This window comes from Agelaius tricolor, unplaced genomic scaffold, assembly GCF_023055355.1.
Source record: "Agelaius tricolor isolate 1412-34295 unplaced genomic scaffold, bAgeTri1.0.p SCAF_18, whole genome shotgun sequence".
Taxonomy (NCBI): Eukaryota; Metazoa; Chordata; class Aves; order Passeriformes; family Icteridae; genus Agelaius; species Agelaius tricolor.
Window position 1 is genome coordinate 3,954,415 of NW_027269278.1, and position 20,483 is coordinate 3,974,897.

Genomic DNA, 20,483 nt, shown 5'->3' on the forward strand with positions numbered 1-20,483 from the left:
GGGGAGCAGAGCTCAGCCCTGTACGTACAGCCTGGGGCAGGGCCCGCTGGCCCCTGGGGACAGCAGGATCCTGAGGGCCGAGCGCTGGCACCTGCCACCCCCCAGCTCCCGCTCCACGGTGAGAGTGAAGAGGCTGCCAGCCCTGGGGAGAGAGGGGCTGGTGTGGGACTGGGGCTGCAGCAGAGCCAGCCCCAGCACCCCATGGCCCAGCCCTTCCCAACCTGTGGGATCTGGGCCAAATCCCTCACCCTTGCACAGCTGAGCGCCTGTCTGTGAGGGAATGCTGAGCACACCCCTGGAACAGGGCTGGGAGGGCACCCAGCCCCCTGGCGTAGGCGCTGATGGCAGCCTGGGCATCGGGCACAGCCACTTCTGTCACCTCCTCCACCATCCTGGAAGCAGAGGGAGACAGGACCAAGCAGGGAGGGTCACACCCACGCCCTGCTCTCTCTCAGGAACACCCCTGGCTATGCTGAGGCTGGCACCCTGCTCCCTGCCCAGCCCACCCTGATGGGGGGGTGCCAGCCCCCTGGAGCCACGCTCAGCCCTGGGGCATCAGGTACCTACAGGCCCAGGGGTGCCACATCCACCACCTGCAGGGCTCGGCCGTCAGGATGGAGCAGGTCCCAGGCTTTGTCCTGGGTGCTGACCTGGAATGAGGGGGCTGCATCAGGCAGGGGGCAGGAAAAGGGAGCTGCTGGCATCCCACACTCACCAGGGGCCTGCAGTGCTTGTGGCTATGCACAGGTGAGGGTTGAGAAAGGCTCATTTTGGGGCAACTCCCAGCTTTCCCAGCCCTGGCACCAGGGAAGGGCAGAGCCCTGGGAACGCCCGAGCCCTGTGTGGAGCTTATCAGACCCCTGGCAGCATCCCAGGGCCAAAGGGCAGGAGCTGGCATCACTCCTGTGCCAGTCAAGGCCACACTGGAGCAGTGACTGACCCAGACAGCCCAGCTGTGGTGGGAGCAGGAAGGGGTTAGAGGGTGATCCTGGTCCCACCATGCTGCTGGAGCCCAGGAGGTGCTCCATGGGAAGTCCTGGAAAGAGGTGAGAACACCTGGGATCCAAAGGTCCCCAATCCCTGGTCACCCTCTGGATGAAGGGACTGGATGCCAGCACAGGGCAAGATGTGCTCTTGGCACAGCAGGGTCTGGGCAGCAGCAGAGAGGGAATGGGACCCTCATGCCAGGCCATCCTGCCCTACCTGCACCAGGCTGACCATCTGCAGGCTCTGAGTGTCATCCCCCAAGGCCTCCAGCTCTTGGAAGACGGTGTCAATCACCTGTGGACAAGCTGGGAGCTGCTGGTTCCCAGACCCATGGCTGGGTCTCAGCCCTGCCCCAGTGGGATTGGGGTCTGCTGGGTGACCCAGGAGCCCAGCACTGCACAGTTGTGCTGTCCCCTCTCCCTGTCAGCTGTCCCCTGTACCCTCACCTGCCAGATGACACTCTGGAAGGGCAGCTGTGTCCCAGGGCCATGGGGGTCCCACAGCAGCAGGGACACGCTGTAGCCAAGGGGAACCAGGGCCAGCTGGGGCCTTGCCAGCTCCAGGACCTTCTCCTGTAGGAGAGACACATCCAGCATGGCACAGCATGGCACAGCCATGGCATGGCCAGCATGGCACAGCATGGCACAGAATGGCACAGAATGGCACAGCCAGCATGGCATAGCATGGCACAGCCATGGCATGGCCAGCATGGCACAGAATGGTACAGCCAGCATGGCACAGCATGGCACAGCCATGGCATGGCACAGCATGGCACAGCCAGCATGGCACAGCATGGCACAGAATGGCACGGCATGGCATGGCACAGCATGGCATGGCATGGCACAGCCATGGCATGGCACAGCATGGCACAGCATGGTACAGCCAGCATGGCACAGCATGGCATGGCATGGCACAGCCATGGCATGGCACAGCATGGCACAGCATGGTACAGCCAGCATGGCACAGCATGGCACAGCATGGCATGGCCAGCATGGCATGGCCAGCATGGCACAGCCAGAGTGGCACAGCCAGCATAGCACAGCCATGGCACAGCCATGGGATGGCACAGACTGGCACAGGAAGCATGGCACAGCATGGCACAGCCATGGCATGGCACAGCCAGCATGGCACAGTCATGGCATGGCCAGCATGGTGCAGATGTCCCTGGCCCATGTGGCTGGGGTTGGGGTACAGGGAAGGACTTGGGGCTCAGGGTACCTGTCCTGCATCCATGTGGAAAACCCCATCGACAGTCAGGGAGCTCTGCTGGTGCAAGGAGGGGGATAATGTTCAGCTTTCCCCTACCCCAGCATGACCAGGGCAGGGCAGAGGAGGGGCTGGGCATGCTGGGAGGACATGGCAGGGGTGGCACAGAGGGCCTGGCACGGGCTGAGGAGAGACCCCCTCCCCTCCCTGGCCCTCTGGGAACCCCCAGGAGTCCCTACAAGGGAGGGGCCCATAGGGTGTAGGGCAGGGTCAGCCCAGGACCTCAGCTCCCATCAGGGGTGTCCCAGGGGGTGGCACAGAGCCCTGCTCCCTCCTGGTCCCCCAGGGACCCTCGTGCCCTGGCTGTCCCTGCCTGCAGCTCTCACCTGGGGCTCCTTCCCAGCCAGGAGGAGCTGTAGGGGGTCCTTGCTGCCATCCACCCAGCCTTCTCCTGGCCCTGCAAACACCGAGTGTGCCATGGGGTGCCATGGTGTGCAGGGTCACCGCCCCATCCCAGCCCTGTCCTGCAACCCCTGCACCTGGAGCCACATCCCAGGGCTTCCCCTCTCACATCCCAGGGCTTCACCTCATTCCTGAGGCCTCCTGGGCCCTCAGAGCCACCAGGATGGGGAGGACACCCTGTCCCTGTCAGCACTGCCCACACCAGCTTGGTCCCAGTGCCCTTGTTCCCTGGTGTCCCAGTGCCAGCACAGCTGTGGTGCCAGCCTGTCCCCTTGTTCCCTGGTGTCCCAGTGCCAGCACAGCTGTGGTGCCAGCCTGTCCCTTGTTCCCTGGTGTCCAGGTGAGGGCTCTGGGGTGCCCTGAGCTCTACCTGCTGCCTGCTGCAGTCCCAGGGCTGCTCGCACGCTGACGTCCTGCTCAGCCTGCAGGCACAGAGGGGAAGGAGCCACACAGCAGCAGCAGGAGCTGGAGGAGACCCCTGGCAGGTCCCTGCAAGCCAAGCTGGGCTGTCCCCCAGCACAGCACTCACCTGCTCCATGGGCAGTGTGGCAGCAGTGCCCCTGAGCTGCTGTCTGCCAGGGCAGGGATGGTGTTACCTGGGGATTTGGTTCTCCTGCATTATTGATGGATGTGGGCAGAGCCAGAGCAGCCTGGAGACACCTTGCTCCAGGAACTGAGTCCTGATTTCTCCTTCCTCATCTATCAGCAGCAGCTGCTGCTCCCTGTTCCATGTCCAGCCAGGCCAGCACTCCCCAGGTGCAGGGACACCCTCTTGTACACCCTGGTTAACACCAGCAGAGCCTCCCCCAACACCCTGAGCCCCCAGCCCCCCTCCCACAGCCCAGGGCTGTGCCCATCCTCCCTGGGGCTGCCCAGGGCACTGCCCATCCTCCCTGGGGCTGCCCAGGGCTGTGCCCATCCTCCCTGGGGCTGCCCAGGGCTCTGCCCATCCTCCCTGGGGCTGCCCAGGGCTGTGCCCATCCTCCCTGGGGCTGCCCAGGGCTCTGCCCATCCTCCCTGGGGCTGCCCAGGGCTGTGCCCATCCTCCCTGGGGCTGCCCAGGGCTGTGCCCATCCTCCCTGGGGCTGCCCAGGGCACTGCCCATCCTCCCTGGGGCTGCCCAGGGCCGCTGGCACAGCCCCACAGCCCCTCCACCCGGGCAGGGCACACCCCCAGTCCCTCCTGATCCACTCCTGAACCCCTGCCCTGTTCTGCAGCTCCCCAGCTCCTGCCTTGGTGCTTCCCCCACCCCCAGGCAGCCCAGGCTGTGTTTGCCCTCAGGGCAGGTGTACCTGTGCCCAAACAGAGGCAGGGAGGGACACAGGGAACACCCAGGCACAGAGTTGAATGCAGAGGCAGGACAGGCCCTGGGGGAGAGGAGCAGGGCTGGCCAGGTGAGCACTGCCCACCACCAGCCCCAGGACACAGAGTGACAGGACAGGGGGAATGGCTTCACACTGCCGGGGACAGGGATGGATGGGATACTGGGAAGGAATTCCTCCCTGGGAGGGTGGACAGGGTGCCCAGAGCAGCTGTGGCTGCCCCTGGATCCCTGGCAGTGCCCAAGGCCAGGCTGGACAGGGCTTGGAGCAGCCTGGGATGGTGGAAGGTGTCCCTGCCATGGCAGGGGTGGGGGAGAGATGAGCTTTAAGGTTCCTTTCAACTGAAACTGCCCTGTGATTCTATGATTCTCCCCCATCCCCATTTTCCCAGCCTGTCCCTTCCTCACCCACCCCTTTCGTTGAATATTCCCCAGTCCTGCATCCCAATAATCCATTTCCTCCTCACTATGAGAGATTCTCTGAATAACCCAGAACAAATTAATTTTTTTTTTAATCACTTAAAAAGTTTCTGGTTGCACTTCCTCAAGGTCCCACTTGGACCCATCTGCCACTGCCTCAGGTCCAGGTGTCAGGAGCTGCTCCAGCCCATTAGCATTTGTGTGCAGGGTGTTTAATTTAGTAATTTTCCTGTTTTTCATGGGTTTTTGGTTTTACCCTTAGGCACAAGAGCAGGCAAGCAGCATCCTGCCAAACCTGTCATCCAGGGTGAGGAGAGGGAGGATCAGCCCAGGGCCCATGGAGGCCCCAAGGATGCCTGGACTGGAGGGGCTGAAAGGTGTGGGGGGCTCTGGGGGGGAACCAGCAGAGCCCAGCAAGGCTGGGGACGTCTGAGGGCTGCCAGTGGGATCTGATGGAGCTGAGCTTGTCCAGGGCAGGTGACATGGCAGGGACAGCAGGGCCTGGGGAGCTGCACCTGGCCACAGGGACATCCCCAGTGGGAGATGGCACAGGGCTGGAGGTGAGGGGTGCCCCAGGACCTGCTGGGCACAGGCATGTGCTAATCACACATCCTCTGAACAGAGACAGACACAGCTCTCTGAACATGGACAGACACAGCTCTCTGAACATGGACAGACTCATCCTCTGAACAGAGACAGACACAGATCTCTGAACATGGACAGACACATCCTCTGAACAGGGACAGACACATCCTCTGAACAGAGACAGACACAGATCTCTGAACATGGACAGACTCATCCTCTGAACAGAGACAGACACAGCTCTCTCAGGATTTTCCTGGGAAGCTGTGAGAAAGCTCTGAGAAAAGAATGAGAAACAATTCCTGCCTCCACTCGCTGCACCTGTTGTTGTGCACGTGTGGAATGTGTTATGGAGATTGTTTACCAAAGGGTGAATCCTTAATTGACCACTGGTGATGGTGTTTGGATTGATTGATTAGGTCAGAGCTATATCAGATTGTCTTCAAGGGCAATGGGGTTTTCCTTATTGGTGTAGTTTAATACAGTAGAATAAAGTGATTTTGGAGTCATGGAGTCAATCATGGAGTCAATGCTCATTATTCCCCATTATTCAGGGGCTCTCTGCTATGATAGAGGCACAGCAGGAAAGCCCTGTGGACAGCCCTGCTCCCTGGGGAGCCCCTGTGGGCACAGCAAGAGCCCCTCAGCAGAACAGGGAGCTGTGGGGTGCCCAGGAGCCCCTGTGGGCACAGCAAGAGCAGAACAGGGCGCTGTGGGGTGCCCAGGAGCCCCTGTGGGCACAGCAAGAGCAGAACAGGGAGCTGTGGGGTGCCCAGGAGCCCCTGTGGGCACAGCAAGAGCAGAACAGGGAGCTGTGGGGTGCCCAGGAGCCCCTGTGGGCACAGCAAGAGCAGAACAGGGCGCTGTGGGGTGCCCAGGAGCCCCTGTGGGGCAGCTCTGCTGTGCAGGGTCCCGGTGCCCCTCAGGCTCTGTGGCAGGACCTGCTCCTGGCCACCCACACGGCCCCAGCCCCAGTCAGCAGGGCCAGGACCACGCAGAGCGGGGCCGCCACGGCAGCAGGGTCACAGTGCAGCACGGACACGGGCACCTGTGCCACCTGCCAGCCCTGGTACTGCTCTGGGGAGTGGCACCTGTAGTCCCCAGGCCAGGCCTGGCCCAGGTGCCCCGTGGCTGCCAGCGCCTGCAGCCCCCCGGCCCCAGAGCAGGAGCAGCTGAAGGGGTTCCCAGCCACAGCCACGTCCTGCAGGCGCCCCAGGAGCTTCACCTCAGCCCTGGGCAGCTCTGAAATGGAGTTGTTGTCCAGGTGGAGGGTGTCCAGCTTGGGGTAATCCCTGATGGAGGGCACGGCCTGCAGCAGGTTTTGGTTCAGGAAGAGTTTCCTCAAGGAGCTGAGGGAGATGTCCACGGCGTGGAGGTGGTTGTGGCTCATGTCCAGCACCTGGAGGTGGGGAGGCAGCGGGGCTGGCACTTCATCCAAGCCAGTGTTGGACAGGTTGAAGTGCTGGAGGGATGGTGGCCACTGGCAGGAGGAGGATGGGTCTGCCCTGAGCTCGTTGTGGCTGAGATCCAGGTGCTGGAGCTGTGGCAGCAGCCCCACGCCCTCACACACACCGTGGTAGGAGCTGAGGTTGTTGTGGTGCAGACTCAGCTGCTGGAGCTGAGGGAAAGCTCCCTGGCAGAAGGCAGGGGCCAGGCTCCCATCCCCGAGGCTGTTGTGTGCCAGGTCCAGGGAGTGCAGGGCTCTGAGCAGCCTCCCGATGGCACAGGGCAGGCCGGTGACACGGGAGCCGGTGACAGCCAGCTCCTGCAGGGTCCCCAGCCACCTGCCCAGGCTGGAGAAGGCTGGCTCATGGCCTGTCAGAGGAGCAGAGGTCACGTTGTGGAAGCTCAGGGACAGGATGGGCAGGTCCTGCCCGTCCATGTCACTCCAGTCACCCGTGCCCTGGAAAATGCAGCTGTCAAAGGCCAGCTCCTGCACGTGGGTGTAGGAGAAGAACCTCAGCACACGGGCCAGGAGCACCTCAGGCACCAGGACATTCCCAATAATGATTTTCTGGATGATAAGGGAGCCCAGAGTGTCAATGATGGAGTCCTCCAGGTCCCCAATGGGGAAGGCTGTGTATTTCTCCAGATCTCCACCCCAAAACTCCACCACAGTCGCTGGCAGGCACTGGATGATGCTCCCAGCCGTCTCCTCAGACAGGTTGTAGCACACACAGAACTCCTGGGTGCGGTTGAAGAAACATCTGTTCCTCCTGCCCTGTGCAGCCACCTGCACCCCCAGCCCCAGCAGCAGGAGCAGCAGCACAGCCACACTCATGGTGAGCAACCTAAAAACTGGAGGAGAAACAGTGAGGGGAGCACTCTGACCCATGTTGGGAAGGATGAAAGTTTGACAAGAAAGTCTCACAGATGTGTGTGCTTAGCAGAAAGATTTTTAAATGTAGAGTCTGATGAAGAAATAGAGATGGAAGCAAGTTTTGATAGAGAAGAAAGGAATTGTTGAGCCAGTCTTACTGGATAACCAAGGAGGCAAAGGGTGTGTTAGTTAGAAGGGGTTTTTATGGCTTAGAGCAAAAGATAAACTCACCTCAAACAGGAAGATGTTTTTACCAAGCAGAAAAATAGCACAGGCAAACAAGTCAGCAAATGTTGCAAATAGAAAAAAGGTCTCAGAATTTTCCACTGCAAGAAAACTGAAAAACAATTTCTAGCTTAAACTGTAATGTACTAACTGTTAGTGATTGGAGAATAGTAACAAGAATATGGTAATTATAGTAGTTATGATAGGCTATAGGTAAAAGTTAAGGTATAGATTGGTTCTACTGTATTAAGATGCTCAGCAAAGAAAAGTATATAATGTAATGTAACAAAAGAAAAGTCAATAATGCATTGTAACCAAAACCAAAGGGTCTCCAGGCCTGCCTGCAGCTGGAGCTGACAGCTCTAGGCACAGCTCTGTCACCCACGACCCTGGACTGCTGGAACCTCTTGAATAGAATAAACTGCATTTTAGAGAGCCCCTGGTGTCCCACACCCCTCATTTCAGCTCTTACAGACCCAGGCTGGAGGGGTGGCTGGGGCAGGCTGGGCCCTGCAGAGCCACCCCTCGGGGACAGGGCACTGCCCTCGTCCCTCCTGCACCCGCCTGGCTGCTGAGCCACGGCTGGGACAGCGCTCGGGCAGCAGCCAAACACCCAGGAATGCACCCGTGCCACCTGTGCCACCTGTGCCACCTATGCCACCCGTGCCACCCGTGCCACCCTGTGCCACCTGTGCCACCCTGCCCGCCCCGGGAGCCTCCCGAGGCTCTGCCTGCCCTGCCTTGCTGCAGGCTCCCGCTCCAGAACGAGCAGGAAATGCCTGCAGGAACTAGAAATGCGAAGTTACAGACAATTAAGCCAGATGTATCAGTGTGACCAGAGAGAGCCCCAGCTCTGTTTGTTCCTCTGTAATCTGGGGCAGGAAATTGCAACAGATGGCTTCATGTTTTCTCCTTCCTCACCCAGCGATTTGATTCATCCCCAGCCTCCAGAGGGGTGCTAGAAAATGACCCCTGAAGGTGTGAACACATCCCTGCCAGCACCAGGCGCTGGTCAGCCGACACAGTCTGATCTCTGATGGCCAGATTTGCAAAAGAAGCAGCAAGCAAAGATTAAAGGCTCCTGAACATGTGCTGACTCAGCTCAAAGGGGGTTTTGGGGGTCCCCAGCCCAGCCTCCTGCTCCGAGCAGTTCTGTCGCTGGCACCACCAGCCCGGACCAGGCACAGCTTTCCTTGGCCCCATCCCAGAGCCCCGCAGGCCGGAGCTGTCCCTACCTGTCCGTGCCATCCCGGGGCCGCACCGCCGGGCCCCGCCGCTGTGCCCGCACCTGCAGCGAGCGCCCCTCGGGCTGGGTTTGTGTGTCTGTGTGTCCGTGTGTCTGTGCGGTGACTCACGGCCAGCTCACACCCCAACGCTTCCTTGCTCCGCTCCTTCCTCCAGCCGCTGCCAAACCCCGCGCGGAGCTGCCAAAGGCTCCGAGCGCCCGGCTCGGCTCAGCTCAGCTCAGCTCAGCTCAGCTCAGCTCAGCCCAGCCCCGTCCGGCACCGCTGCTGCTGCCCGGCCCCGCCGGGGGAGCCCTCGCTGCTCCAGCTGTGCCCCAGCTGTGTCCAGCTGTGCTCCAGCTGTGTCCAGCTGTGCTCCAGCTGTGCTCCAGCTGAGTGCCGCTGCCCGGGCCGGGGCTGGCAGACCCTTCGAGCCCCGCTGCCGGGCACAGCCCTCGCTCCCGCAGTGGCCTCTGGCAGGACAGAGCCACCCGAGGCGCTTCTGCTTGGCTTCCCTGCGGCCGGAGCGCCAGCGCCGCTGGCTTTCCTAGGAAGGGGGAGGGAACAGAGCGTGGCCAAGGTTCCCCAAATGCATCTTCGGGACCGGCCCTTCCAGATGCTCTGGTGTTACTGTGCCTCAGTGTGACCTGGGGTCCCAGGACAAGGGAAGAGATGAGAATCTTGACTCCATGTTTCAGAAGACTGATTTATTATTTTATGATAGATATTATATTAAAAGAAAATGATATATTAAAACTACACTAAAGAATAGAAGAAAGGATTTAATCAGAAGTGCTCTGGTCTGGCTGACAAGGTGGTGATCAAAGCTTGGACTTGATGATCTTGGAGATCTTTTCCAGCCTAAAAGGTTCTGTGATTCTATGAGCTGTCAGGATTTTTTTTCTTTCCCAGAGATTTCTCTGCCTATGTTGGATTCAGAAAGGGCTTCAGAAAAGTAATGAAATGTTGGAATTTCAGGCTCTTTCTTGCTCCAAGGTCAGGGTGAATAAAACTCAGAAGATGTTGTTTTTAAAGTCTCACTCTGAAGTTTATTGTCTATTACAAACTCATGAGATGGGAACTCTCTCTACAAGTTGAGAAAGTGAGCTACAATGGTGTCTGTTCAAGGCTATTTAAGTCCCAATTACCCAATAAACAGTTCACATCTATATTATTTATGCTTTTAGCCCAGTTATGATCACCCAAAACCCACAATGAGGACATCCTTCATCCAATTAGAGAAAACCACCCAGATTCATGAAGAAGGAAGGAGGTTCAAAAGAGACAACTAACCCACACCCAAAATTCTCCATCTTGGCTCTCATATATCACCATATACGAAAACCCCAAATCTAAGTGTTTTCACCCTGACCAACTCCACACCCGTAATCCCAGTGCTATTAATCAATTTTGGAAGCCTTCTCCACAGCCCCAGGTCAAATGCAGAGTTCTCTTGTGGGTCTGTGCCTTTCAGCACAGAAAGTTTAAAATTCTCAGCACCCAGGGTTCCAACAATGAAACTGCAGGGCTGGACAATGCAACTCCCAGTTTGCTGTGGGTAATGTGGCACTGCAGCTGGGCTGGCTCCCTTGCTCTCTGGGACTCTTGTGCAGAGGTGCTCAGCAATTCCATGATTCCTCTCCTGCATCCTTGGGTTACATGGAATTCCTCAGCACAAGAAGGACATGGAGCTGCAGCAGCAAGTCCAGGGAGAGCACAGAAATGCTCCAAGGGCTGGGCACAGCATCTGCTGTGTAGACAGGCTGGGAGATGGGGCCCTTCAGCCTGGAGGAGCTTCAGGGGAGACCTCAGAGCCCCTGCCAGGGCCTAAAGGGGCTCCAGGAGAGGGATTTGGGATAAGAGCCTGGAGTGACAGGACACAGGGAATGGCTCCCACCGCCAGAGGGCAGGGATGGATGGGATATTGGGAAGGAACTCCTTCCTGTGAAGGCGGGGAGCCCCTGGCTCAGGGTGCCCAGAGCAGCTGTGGCTGTCCCTGAATCCCTGAAGTGTCCAAGGCCAGGCTGGACAGGACTTAGAGCAAGCTGGGACTGTGGAAATTGTCCCTGCCTGTAGCCATGATATTTTCTGAAAAATCCTTTCCTTAGGATTTTTCCTTCTGAGAAGCTGAGAGGCCTCAGGAACAAAATGTAACCAATGGTTATCTGCTGCTGTGGAATGCAACAGGTGCATCTGGGATTGGGCTCATGTGGTTGTTTCTAATTAATGGCCAATCACAGTCAGCTGGCTCAGACTCTCTGTCCGAGACACAAACCTTTGTTATCATTCTTTCTTTTTCTATTCTTAGCCAGCCTTCTGGTGAAATAATTTCTTGTATTCTTTTAGTATAGTTTTAATATAATATATATGATAAAATAATAAATCAAGCCTTCTGAAACATGGAGTCAGATCCTCATCTCTTCCCTCATCCTCACACCCCTGTGAACACGGTCACACCTGCCCATGGTGGAGGGGTTGGAACTGGATGAGCTTTAAGGTCTCTTGCTACCCAAAAGGGACTGGAATTCCATGAAACTGCTGCTGAGTGATGATGGAAAAGCCCCAGCCGCTCTCTGAGCTCCCCTCCCGGCCCCTTCAGACGAGCCCCCAGCTCTGCCCGGGGCTGGCACCTTCAATTTCTGCCCTCCAGCCGCAAATTCCCCGAAAACCTCGCTGGGGAACTGTGACTATGGTCACAAGGGTTTTCAGGATGAAGAAGAGACAAGAATGTTGACTCTATGATCAGAAGGCTTGATTTATTATTTTATGATATATGTTACATTAAGACTATACTAAAAAGAAATAGAAAGGAAAAGGTTTCTTCAGAAGCTAGCTAAGCTAAGAATAGAAAAGCATGAATAACAAAGATCTGTGTCTCAGACAGAGCAAGAACCAGCTCTGCCATGAGTGGTCAGTAAATCTAAACATCTACAGGAGACCAATCACGGGTTTACCTGTTGCATTCCACAGCAGCAGATAACCATTTTTACTTTTGGTTGCTGAAACTGCAGCTTGTTACAAGGAAAAATCCTAAGAAAGGATTTTTCATGAAAGATGTCTGCGACAGGGAACTGCCCTGCCCCATGGTCCCTGGGCAGGGACCCGCCTTGTTCCGCATTTCTGGTGAACCTTTGGGGGCTTTTTTTGCCCTCAGAACAACCAGCACCCATCCCATCCCATCCCATCCCATCCCATCCCATCCCTGCGGGGCACAGCCGCCCATGCCCGGAACGGGCTGGACGCTCCACTGGCGAAGGAGGGCCGGGATCGTGTTTTCCCCGCCCCGGGACCGCCCCAGGACGGCCTTTTCCTCCTCCTCTTCCTCCTCCCGCTCCTCCTCCTCCTGCTCCGCCATGTGGGGCCGGCGGCGGGCCCGGCGCGGCGGGCACAGCGCGGAGGAGCTGCGGGAGCGGCGGCGGGAGCGAGAGGCAGGTCCGGCTGGGCACTGCGGGCACTGCGGGCACTGCCGGGGGTGTGCGGGGTCCCCCGGCCGTGGGAGGGACCCCCCCAGCCCAGCCCAGCCCTTGCCATCCCCATCCCCATCCCCGCCCCGCGGGATGCGTGGGGTGAGCGGCGCCGCTGCCCGCCCGGGGAAACGTTTTACAGCTTCAGGCTTTAACCCTTGGGGTTTCTGCCATGAATTCCCCGTTTCTGCCATGAATTCCCCGTTTCTGCCATGAATTCCCCGTTTCTGCCATGAATTCCCCGTTTCTCCCACATCTCCCCAGTGTTTGGGTTTTCCAAGGTCTCAGCCTGGAGCAAAGGAGGCTCAGGGGGGACCTTGTGGCTCTGCAGAGCTCCTGACAGGAGGGGGCAGGAGGGGAGGTCGGTCCTGCTCCCAGGGAACAGGGACAGGAGGAGAGGAACGGCCTCAGGCTGGGCTGGGGAGGTTCAGGTTGGATATTAAGGAAAATTTCTTCATCAGAAGGGTGGTCAGGCATTGGAACAGGTGGAGTCGCCGTTCCTGGAGGTGTTTTCCAAAAACAAGTAGATGGGGCAGCTAGGGCATGGCTTAGTGGCCATGGTGGTGTTCAGCTGAAGGCTGGAGTTGATGATCCTGCCCGTCTTTTCCGACTTCAATGATTTTCTGATCCTGTGTGAAATCCAGCCTCAGGTCCCTCCAACTGGCCCCATGTTCCTGCCCCTTATCCCAGAGGTGCCTTCACAGTTTGTGTGCCTGACCCTCAGCCTAGCTCCAAGTGCAGCCCTGCCCATGCATCCCTTCCAGGCTTGCACAGGGGGGAATGGGCGGCTCCTCCCGGGATTAAGGGAGGAGTGATGCCCCTGGGGGGCCGGGAGGAGTGTCCTGCCCGGGCAGGTGTGACTGGGGCCCTGGTGCCCTGCAGCTCTCCGCAGGGCCCGGCGGCAGGAGCAGCTGGTCAGCAAGCGGCTCCTGCGGGAGGACAGCGCCGCCCAGGAGGGGACACAGGATGGAGCAGATGTCGTGCCAGACCCGCTCTCAGAGGATGAGGTGAAGAACCTGACGTTCTCACATGCTCTTCCCCAGACTCAGCATGTGAAGGAGGCTGGGCAGGGCTGGGTTTGGGAATGGTTCTGGTTCACTGCCAGGCACAGTTAAGGCTCCTTGTGCCCACCTTTATGCCATGGGCTCCTTTGCCTCAAGGATTAACGGGGTGCAATCTTAATGCTGGCAGTGCTGGAAGCTCAGCCACCTCTGAATTCCCTGGACAGGTTCTGGAGCTCCTCCGGGGTGTGCAGAGGGGTTCAGAGGACAGGAGGCGATGGCTCAGCCGCCTCCGCTGGGCTCTGCAGAATGAGGACACTCAGCAGAAGTTTGTCAGGTCAGCCAGGCCTGCTGTGCCTCTCACCAGGGGTCCTGAGGGGCCCCGTGTCCCTGTGCTTGGGTGGCTGAGCTGGGAGGTGACAGCAGCCTTTGTGTCCCCAGGCTGGACGGCAGCATCCGGACGCTCACGGGGCTCTTCACCAGCAGCCTGGCTGAGCTGCAGCTGGAGGCTGCCCGCTGTCTGCACGAGCTGTCCCACTCCAGTGTCCCTGCTGTGGCCGAGGCCTGCCTGCCTGTCACCTCCTACCTGCTCACCTACCTGTCGGGACACAGCCTGGAGCTCACGGTGAGGTCCATGGGAGATCCATTCCCACCTGGGAATCCTGTGGGGTGCTTGGTGTTGGTCTCTGCTGGTCACACGTGGCTCATGTGGGAGCTGCTCAGGAGGGGCCCTCTGGAAGCAAAAATCTTTTGGCATCACAGCCTCACCCTCAGAGCAGGACTGTTCCCAGTGCCCAGGTGTTACAGCCTGCCCTGAGCTGGGGTAGTTGTTGTTCTTGTTCATCACACATCCCTTGGGTTGGATTAGAGTGGAACCACAGTGAGTGACCCATGTTTATGTACATATATGTGTATATATATACATATATGTGTGTGTATATATATATATATATATATATATATACACATATATACATATATATATATATATATCTATATATGTGTATGTATATATCTATATCTATCGATATCTATGGTAGGTTTATTGTAGAACAATTTGCAATAGAAAGGAGATATGTAACCATGTTGGTTGTTATCTGTAGAAATGACACAATATAGAAGTACAAAGGTATCACTTAAGAAAATATATAAGGAAAAGAAAGAAAGGATAAGAGTAGATAGAGTTCCTGTGGTTCCACTCTGTGCAGCTTGGTCTGGGAGGGAGCAAACAGCTGCAGTAGCTGTGGGATGGCCAGGTGTTTTCCAGCTGCTCCATGGGGAAGCAGCCAGGCTCAGAGCTCAGGAGGGAGGTGGGCAGTGACCCCACTGCTGATCCCATTTGAGTGCAGCACACAGGCAGGCTCCAGGAGAGCTGGGGAAATGTCATCCTGAAAAACCTCCACAGTGGGAGTGATCAGATCCCAGCTTCAGCCAGACAGAAGAAGAATGAACTGGAGAAGCTGGGAAGGGGGTGGCTGGAGAGTGCAGCAGCATCCACCTGTGTTTGGCCCTGCAAGGGCAGCTCCTGCCCTGCTCAGGGCAGTGTGTGGGGCCTGGGGCTCTGCTGCCTGCCCAGGGGTCACCTCCTGCTCTGCTGTGTCCTTGCAGGAGCTGTGTTTGTACACACTGGGGAACCTCGTAGTAGAGAGTGAGGCTGTGAGGAAGCAGCTGCTGCCTCAGGGCATTATTCCAGTGCTGGCATCCTGCATCCAGGTGGGTGAAACAGCTCAGCCACATTTCTGCTGTGCCCTGGAGAGACTTTTCTGGCTGACAGCCCTGAGTTACCAGCCCTCCTTCCAGCTCTGGGGAAACTGCAGGGAGCTGTTCCCACCAGCCTGAGGGTCACTTGTGGGCTCCCTGTGCTGATTCTCAGGGCTCAGCTCAGCACCTTGGGCTCTTCTCCAGCTGAATCCCGTCATCCAGTGGCTGCCTGGTAGAGTCTGTAGCACAGGGAGCCCTGTCCCCTCTGCCTGGCCTGAGTCCAGCAGGGCTGTGGTTTGCAGGTCCAAATGCTCAAACCAGGACTTTAGCTGCATTTGGGCTAAGCCCAGTGAATGTGGGGAGGGGAACAGCTCAGCTCTGGTGTGGCCACAGGTTCCTGTGTCCCTCCTGGTCCCCTGTGTGCCCCCTCTTCTCCAAGCACAGGGGGGCTGTGCCACTCAGCTGGGTTTGGCTGGCACCCTGGGGCCCTGGCTCTGCCAGGAGGGATCAGGTCTGCCAGGAGGGATCAGCTCTGTTCTCTTTGTTGCAGTCCCCTCACGAGGCAGTGCTGGAAGGTGTGGGCTATGTCCTCTCACAGCTCCTCCAAGCCAAGGAAGCACCCACAGACATCATCCCGTGAGTCTGAGCCTCTGCACCCTGCACCAGGACAGGCCCTGGGGCCTCCAGTGGTATTTGTGTGCTGGGGACACGAGGCCTTCCCCATCCCAGTGACATTCATAGTTCAGGGCACAATCCTGCCAGAACTGTGCAAGTTTTGATGCAGATCAGGGAGCAGGGCTTGGCTCCTTTCCCTCAGCCTCATCTGAGCAGACAGCTCTGGTATTTCAGTAAAGGCCAGCATGGAGCAGGGAAGGCTTGCAGGGAATTCTGGCTCTGTTCCTCTTGCAAAGGAAAAGATCAACTTGACAGCCCCCAGTGCCAAAAATGTGACCCCAATCAGAGTGTCCTGAGTGTCCCCAGGCCCTGCCATGGACAGGGAGGGCCCAAGGCCACAGCCCTTGGCTCAGAGTCCCTTCCAGGTGTGTGCTTTGACCCTGTGGCCCCCAGGATGGCTACAGCAGCTCCCTGCTCAGGGTTTGTGTCTCCCTGTTGGTGTCCTGCCTGTGCTCCAGCCCGTGCCTCCATTAACTCTGCTCTCTGTCCCCAGGCTGGTCCTGGACTCTGCTCTCCCCCAGCACATGCTCCAGCTGGTCTGCTCTGGCCTCAAGGCTGCCACGGGAGCAGCTGTGGAGTTTGCCTGGTGTCTCCACTACATCATTTGTAGGTAAATGCAGTTTTCTCCTCATTTTGAGTTCCCTGGGGGCAGGCAAACCGAGGCATGAAGGCTCATGGCCCTGTGAGGGGATCTGGACTGCCTCCCCTTTTCCCTTGGGAAAGAATTCCCCAGCCAGCCTGGGTGTCCCAGCTCTCCTGTCTGAGCTGTTTGCAGGATCACTGAGCTCTTTTACAGGGTGGTAAAGGGGGATGAACCTGAGGAGGCTGTGTCTAGTCCTCTGAAATGCCCCCAGATTGCTTCCCCATGCCTGGAATTGTCCCCCACCCTTTCCCAAGCAAGCTCCCTGAATTCTCACACTGTGGGGCTGGCCCAGGGCCACCCATCTGGGCTGTGCCAGCAATCCCTGCCTGCCACTGGAGCCAGGGAATGAGTAGGGAATGATGCTCAAGGGTCAGGGCTGTTCCCAGACCCACACAGATAATTCCAGTGAATCTGTTTTTTATGGGCTTTTAAATTTTCTCATTAACTCAGGAAAAAACCTGCTATTCCAATGTGAAATAAGTCACTGTTCCAACATGAAACAAGCCCTGTGGTGGTTCAGGAGAGCACTCTGAATTCCCAGGCCCTGCTGTTTGGTGAGGGGATGTGGCAGTCTCCCCTCTCCAAGCTCCAAGGCACTGCACTGTCCCTCCCTGTGCAGGCACAAGGACAATGAGCTGCTGCTGGCCCTGGGGGCCGTGCCCGCGCTCACCTCGCTCCTGCTCGACCTGGCTGCCCAAATCCCCCAGGAGGCTCCCGAGGGCCTGGAGCTGGTGAGAGGTGGGCAGGGGGCTGGCTGTTCTCAGCCTGCCTGTGGGGACACTGCTCAGCTAAAGCCCTGCTGTGTCCCTGTGTCACAGCTGGTGTGCCCCGTGCTGCGGTGTCTCAGTAACCTGCTGGCACAGACAGACTGCCAGGGCCTGGACAGACGGCTGCTCGTCGCCCTGTTCCTCATCCTGCAGTGCTTCCTGCAGCAGCACCCCTTCCTCATCCACGAGTGCCTGTGGCTGCTCAACAACCTCACAGGTCAGTGTCCCACAGCTGCTGGCACAGCTGGGCACTGCTGGCACCGCCCTGGTTTTGTTCACCTGTTCCTTCTGTGCCCACCCAGCGGATGATCCCTCCTGCTGCTCCGCTCTTCTGTCCCTGGACCTGCTGCCAGCCCTGCTGCAGCTCCTGACGTGTTCCCAGATGGGCACAGTGCTGGTAAACCCTGCCCCAGGCACTGGCAATGCTGGGGGAGCACTGGAGTGTCAGGAGCATGAATCCCACCCTGCCAGTGCTGGAGCTGGGGGGTGGATGGGGCAGCAGTGCCAGCTTGGCAGGAGGTCTCCACCTCCCCTGGAGCCACTCCAGCTGGGTGTGCCCTTGGCAGAGCCTTGTCCCAGTGTAAGGGTGGTCCCAAGGGAGGTGTTAGCTTGGGGCCACCTCAGAGCAGGTCTGGGAAGGCTCCTGCCTTTGCTTTGGAAGGCCCCAAAGCTTTAGGAGATTGGGGGCTCTGGCAGGAGTGGGTGGTGAGGCTGGGTCTGCCTGGCATGGGGATGAACAGTGCCTTGGGTGGGTGTGGAGAAGGCTTCCCAAATCCAGTGGTTTGGTGGGCACTTGGCTGTGGGCAAGCACCTGGCAGGACAAGAAAGAAAGGTGGAGAGGGACTTCAGGCAAGGGCATGAGTGACAAAACTAGGAATGGTTTCACCCTGAGAGGGCAGGGTTAGATGGGACATTGGAAGAACTCTTTGCTGTTAGAGTGGTGAGGCCCTGGCACAGGTTGCCCAGAGAAGGGATGGGGCTTGGAGCAGCCTGGGATGGTGGAAGGTGTTCCTGGCCATGGCAGGGCTTGGGCTGGGTGAGCTTTAAGGTCTCTTCTAACCCAAACCACTGCACAACTCCATGGCATGGGGAGTGGTTGGGAGCCCTCCCAAGCCTGTCAGGAATGTGCCCATGGAGCATTCACTGCTCCCTCCTGTCCCTCCCACAGGTCCTGACTGTGCTGTGCAACGTGGCAGAGAAGGGACAGTTCCAGTGCCAGCAGCTGCTCCAGCAGCCCCTCCTGGCCCAGCTCCTTCCCCTGCTCACACTGCCTGACCCTGAGGCCGTGGGGCAGTGCCTGGAGCTGCTGCACCTCCTCTTCCTGCACTGCCCAGAGGTGAGAGCTCAGGGGGCAGGACTGTAGAGGGGATGGGAAGTGATTACTCTGGGGGTTGTTGTTGTTGTGGAGGGGGATTATTGTCATAATCTGAGTCACAGTGCCCTCAGTGACTGCCACACTGCCCTCCACCCCCCAGCAGCCAGGCCCCTGCCCAAAGGGACACTGTTATGCACAGGGTGGGTGGAAGCTCTTCTTGTATCTGCAGAGTTCCTTTCTTATTGGCAAGGACTGCTTTTGGGGCAGGTTGTTTCTACCCCAAGTTTTCTTTTGCTCCTGCTGAGGTTGCTCCACTTGCTGCAGCTCACAGGAATGAATTCTCTGTGAGGTGGGCAGGCCCTGGCTCAGGGTGCCCAGAGCAGCTGGATGCCCATCCCAGGATGTCCAAGGCCAGGCTGGATGAGGTCTGGAGCACCTGGTGGAAGGTGGCCCTGCCCATAGCAGGGGGTGGGAATGAGAGGGGCTTTTAAAGTTCTTCCCAGCCAACCACCAGCATGGTGGGGTTTACCTGGATTGGGAATGCAACTCTGGGGGAGCTCTGGGGAATTCCTTCAGCCCTGGGATGTGGTGGCTTGGGCAGAGGTGATCAGCTGCAGCACCCAGCCAGCTCTCACCCTCTCCTATCACACAGGCTGCTGCTGAGTTCACCAGGCAAGGTGGGCACCAGGCCCTGGAGCAGCACCAGAGCACCCCAGAGCTGCAGGAGCGGGCACAGGCACTGCTGGACATGGTCAGGCAGCCCCCAGGAGCCCTCAGTGCCTGCCAGGCCACACTGGCTGCCTCCTCCTAGGCCTCACCCTCTCCCTTACCTCCTCTGAAGTGCCAGGGGAGGAATAAACTGCTCACCCCAGTGCCCAGCTTCCCAAGGGATGTTCAGGGCTCTGATGTGCCCAGTGCTGGCTGCATGGGGGGCTGGTTCTTGTCACCACCCAGTAAGCACCAGCCTGGTGTCCCCCAGAGCCTGGAGCAGGGGCAGAGCTGAGCTGCAGCCCAGGCAGATTCTCCTGTGCCAGGGAGGGCTGAAGGGCTGCATCAGCCATTCCCTGGGCTCTCAGCCACCACCAAGCTCAAGGTAAGCACATTGTGTTTATGAATTGATAAATTAAAGATACATCTTTGACATTAAAGATAATCAGTCGAGTCTCCAGCAGGTGTGTACTTCCTGTCTGTTGTCATGCATGGCCTTTCACGACGCTCTCCAGGGCCTTGCCCACTTCATCCACACTCAGGTTGCTCAGTGGGATGCTCTTCTCCTTCCCAAACTCTGTGGGAAAACAGGCAGACTGAGAGGGGGCGGGTGTGTGCATCCTTTCCTGCTGCAAGGCACTGATGTCACAGCCCAGGCTCCCATCACCACATCCCAGTGTTCCTCCACGTGCCCAAGTTATCATTTCCACCTTCTTATTCTCCTCTGTTCTCTTGGAAAGAACCCAAAGCAGCTCAACACCTTTCCCAGTCTCCTTTTGTTAGCTCTGCCTGGGCAGACACACATCCAAGAGCAACCTTGTGGCCTTCAGCCTCGTCCCAGCAAGGTGCTCTCCTCAGGAAAGCAGCCTAAAAACTCTGTTCCTACAGCTGCCCCAACCTGGGCTGAGCCCGGGCTCCATTTCCCTGCCAGTCCCACCCAGACACATGAGACTCCCCTGGTCTGTGTGCTCACACTGGGAAACCTGTGCTTAAAGAGTCATAAATACTGACGGTCCCTGAGGTCCCTTCCAACCCCACCATGCCCTGATAATCCGGTGCTGTTTCCCGGCGGGCACCCCCTACTCACCGTACCGAGCCCAGAGCTTGGGCTGGATCCCGGAGCACTCGCGGATCAGGATGGGGAAGTCGGGATTTGCCTTCTTCAGGGTCACGTAGTGCTGCTCGATGAATTCCCTGCGGAGGGAAGGAGGAGCGGCGGGTGCCTCTGGCTCAGCCCGGGGGTGTCTCGCTCCCCTGGAGGAGCGCCCCCGGCCCCGGCCCGGCCCATCCCCGCGCTGACCTGACGCCGCGGCTGCTGGGGGAGCGCTGGCACAGGTGGATGCGGAGCTCCCTCAGTCCCAGGCCCAGCCTGCCCCCGATGCTCTTCACAGCGGCCGCCGCCATTTTCCCTGCCCGGACAACAGCGGGGGCGGGATCTCGGCGCCTCCGCCAATCGCAGCGCC

The 20,483-nt window shown here is 58.3% G+C and overlaps 3 protein-coding genes across 5 annotated transcripts; 1 reads left to right on the forward strand and 2 right to left on the reverse strand.

Moving 5' to 3' along the window:
- Positions 1-4,470: 4,470 nt before the first annotated feature.
- On the reverse strand, positions 4,471-9,275 carry CD14 (CD14 molecule). Its single transcript, XM_071443081.1, has 2 exons — positions 8,759-9,275; positions 4,471-7,276 (listed from the first exon to the last, which is right to left on the reverse strand). Exons 1-2 carry the CDS (start codon positions 8,769-8,771, stop codon positions 5,901-5,903), a joined length of 1,389 nt encoding a protein of 462 aa, XP_071299182.1. The 5' UTR covers positions 8,772-9,275; the 3' UTR covers positions 4,471-5,900.
- Positions 9,276-12,064: 2,789 nt separating this feature from the next.
- Positions 12,065-19,480, forward strand: TMCO6 (transmembrane and coiled-coil domains 6). Of its 2 annotated transcripts, XM_071443083.1 has the most exons (12): positions 12,065-12,178; positions 13,093-13,217; positions 13,439-13,548; positions 13,653-13,836; positions 14,820-14,924; positions 15,463-15,548; positions 16,081-16,197; positions 16,850-16,961; positions 17,049-17,214; positions 17,300-17,394; positions 18,166-18,333; positions 18,965-19,480. In XM_071443083.1, exons 1-12 carry the CDS (start codon positions 12,100-12,102, stop codon positions 19,121-19,123), a joined length of 1,506 nt encoding a protein of 501 aa, XP_071299184.1. In that variant the 5' UTR covers positions 12,065-12,099; the 3' UTR covers positions 19,124-19,480. The 2 variants fall into 2 exon arrangements, with proteins under 2 accessions (XP_071299184.1, XP_071299185.1); XM_071443084.1 differs by lacking the exon at positions 13,439-13,548.
- Positions 19,401-20,476, reverse strand: NDUFA2 (NADH:ubiquinone oxidoreductase subunit A2). 2 transcript variants are annotated; one of them, XM_071443087.1, is made up of 3 exons: positions 20,321-20,476; positions 20,113-20,214; positions 19,401-19,597 (listed from the first exon to the last, which is right to left on the reverse strand). In XM_071443087.1, the coding sequence occupies exons 1-3, from the start codon at positions 20,422-20,424 to the stop codon at positions 19,549-19,551; spliced, it is 255 nt and encodes an 84-aa protein (XP_071299188.1). In that variant the 5' UTR covers positions 20,425-20,476; the 3' UTR covers positions 19,401-19,548. The 2 variants fall into 2 exon arrangements, with proteins under 2 accessions (XP_071299188.1, XP_071299187.1); XM_071443086.1 differs by having other exon boundaries at positions 20,108-20,214.
- Between the last annotated feature and the right edge of the window lie 7 nt (positions 20,477-20,483).

Bases quoted from the DNA above. Each gene is read 5' to 3' on its own strand.
- TMCO6 (XM_071443083.1), top strand. From the start codon at position 12,100: ATGTGGGGCCGGCGGCGGGCCCGGCGCGGCGGGCACAGCGCGGAGGAG. The intron at 14,925-15,462 runs GTGGGTGAAACA...TCTTTGTTGCAG, and splicing joins TGCTGGCATCCTGCATCCAG to TCCCCTCACGAGGCAGTGCT. The intron at 16,962-17,048 runs GTGAGAGGTGGG...CCTGTGTCACAG, and splicing joins CTCCCGAGGGCCTGGAGCTG to CTGGTGTGCCCCGTGCTGCG.
- NDUFA2 (XM_071443086.1), bottom strand. From the start codon at position 20,424: ATGGCGGCGGCCGCTGTGAAGAGCATCGGGGGCAGGCTGGGCCTGGGA. The intron at 20,215-20,320 runs GTCAGCGCGGGG...TTCCCTCCGCAG, and splicing joins CCCAGCAGCCGCGGCGTCAG to GGAATTCATCGAGCAGCACT. The intron at 19,598-20,107 runs GTGAGTAGGGGG...GTTTTCCCACAG, and splicing joins CAAGCTCTGGGCTCGGTACG to AGTTTGGGAAGGAGAAGAGC.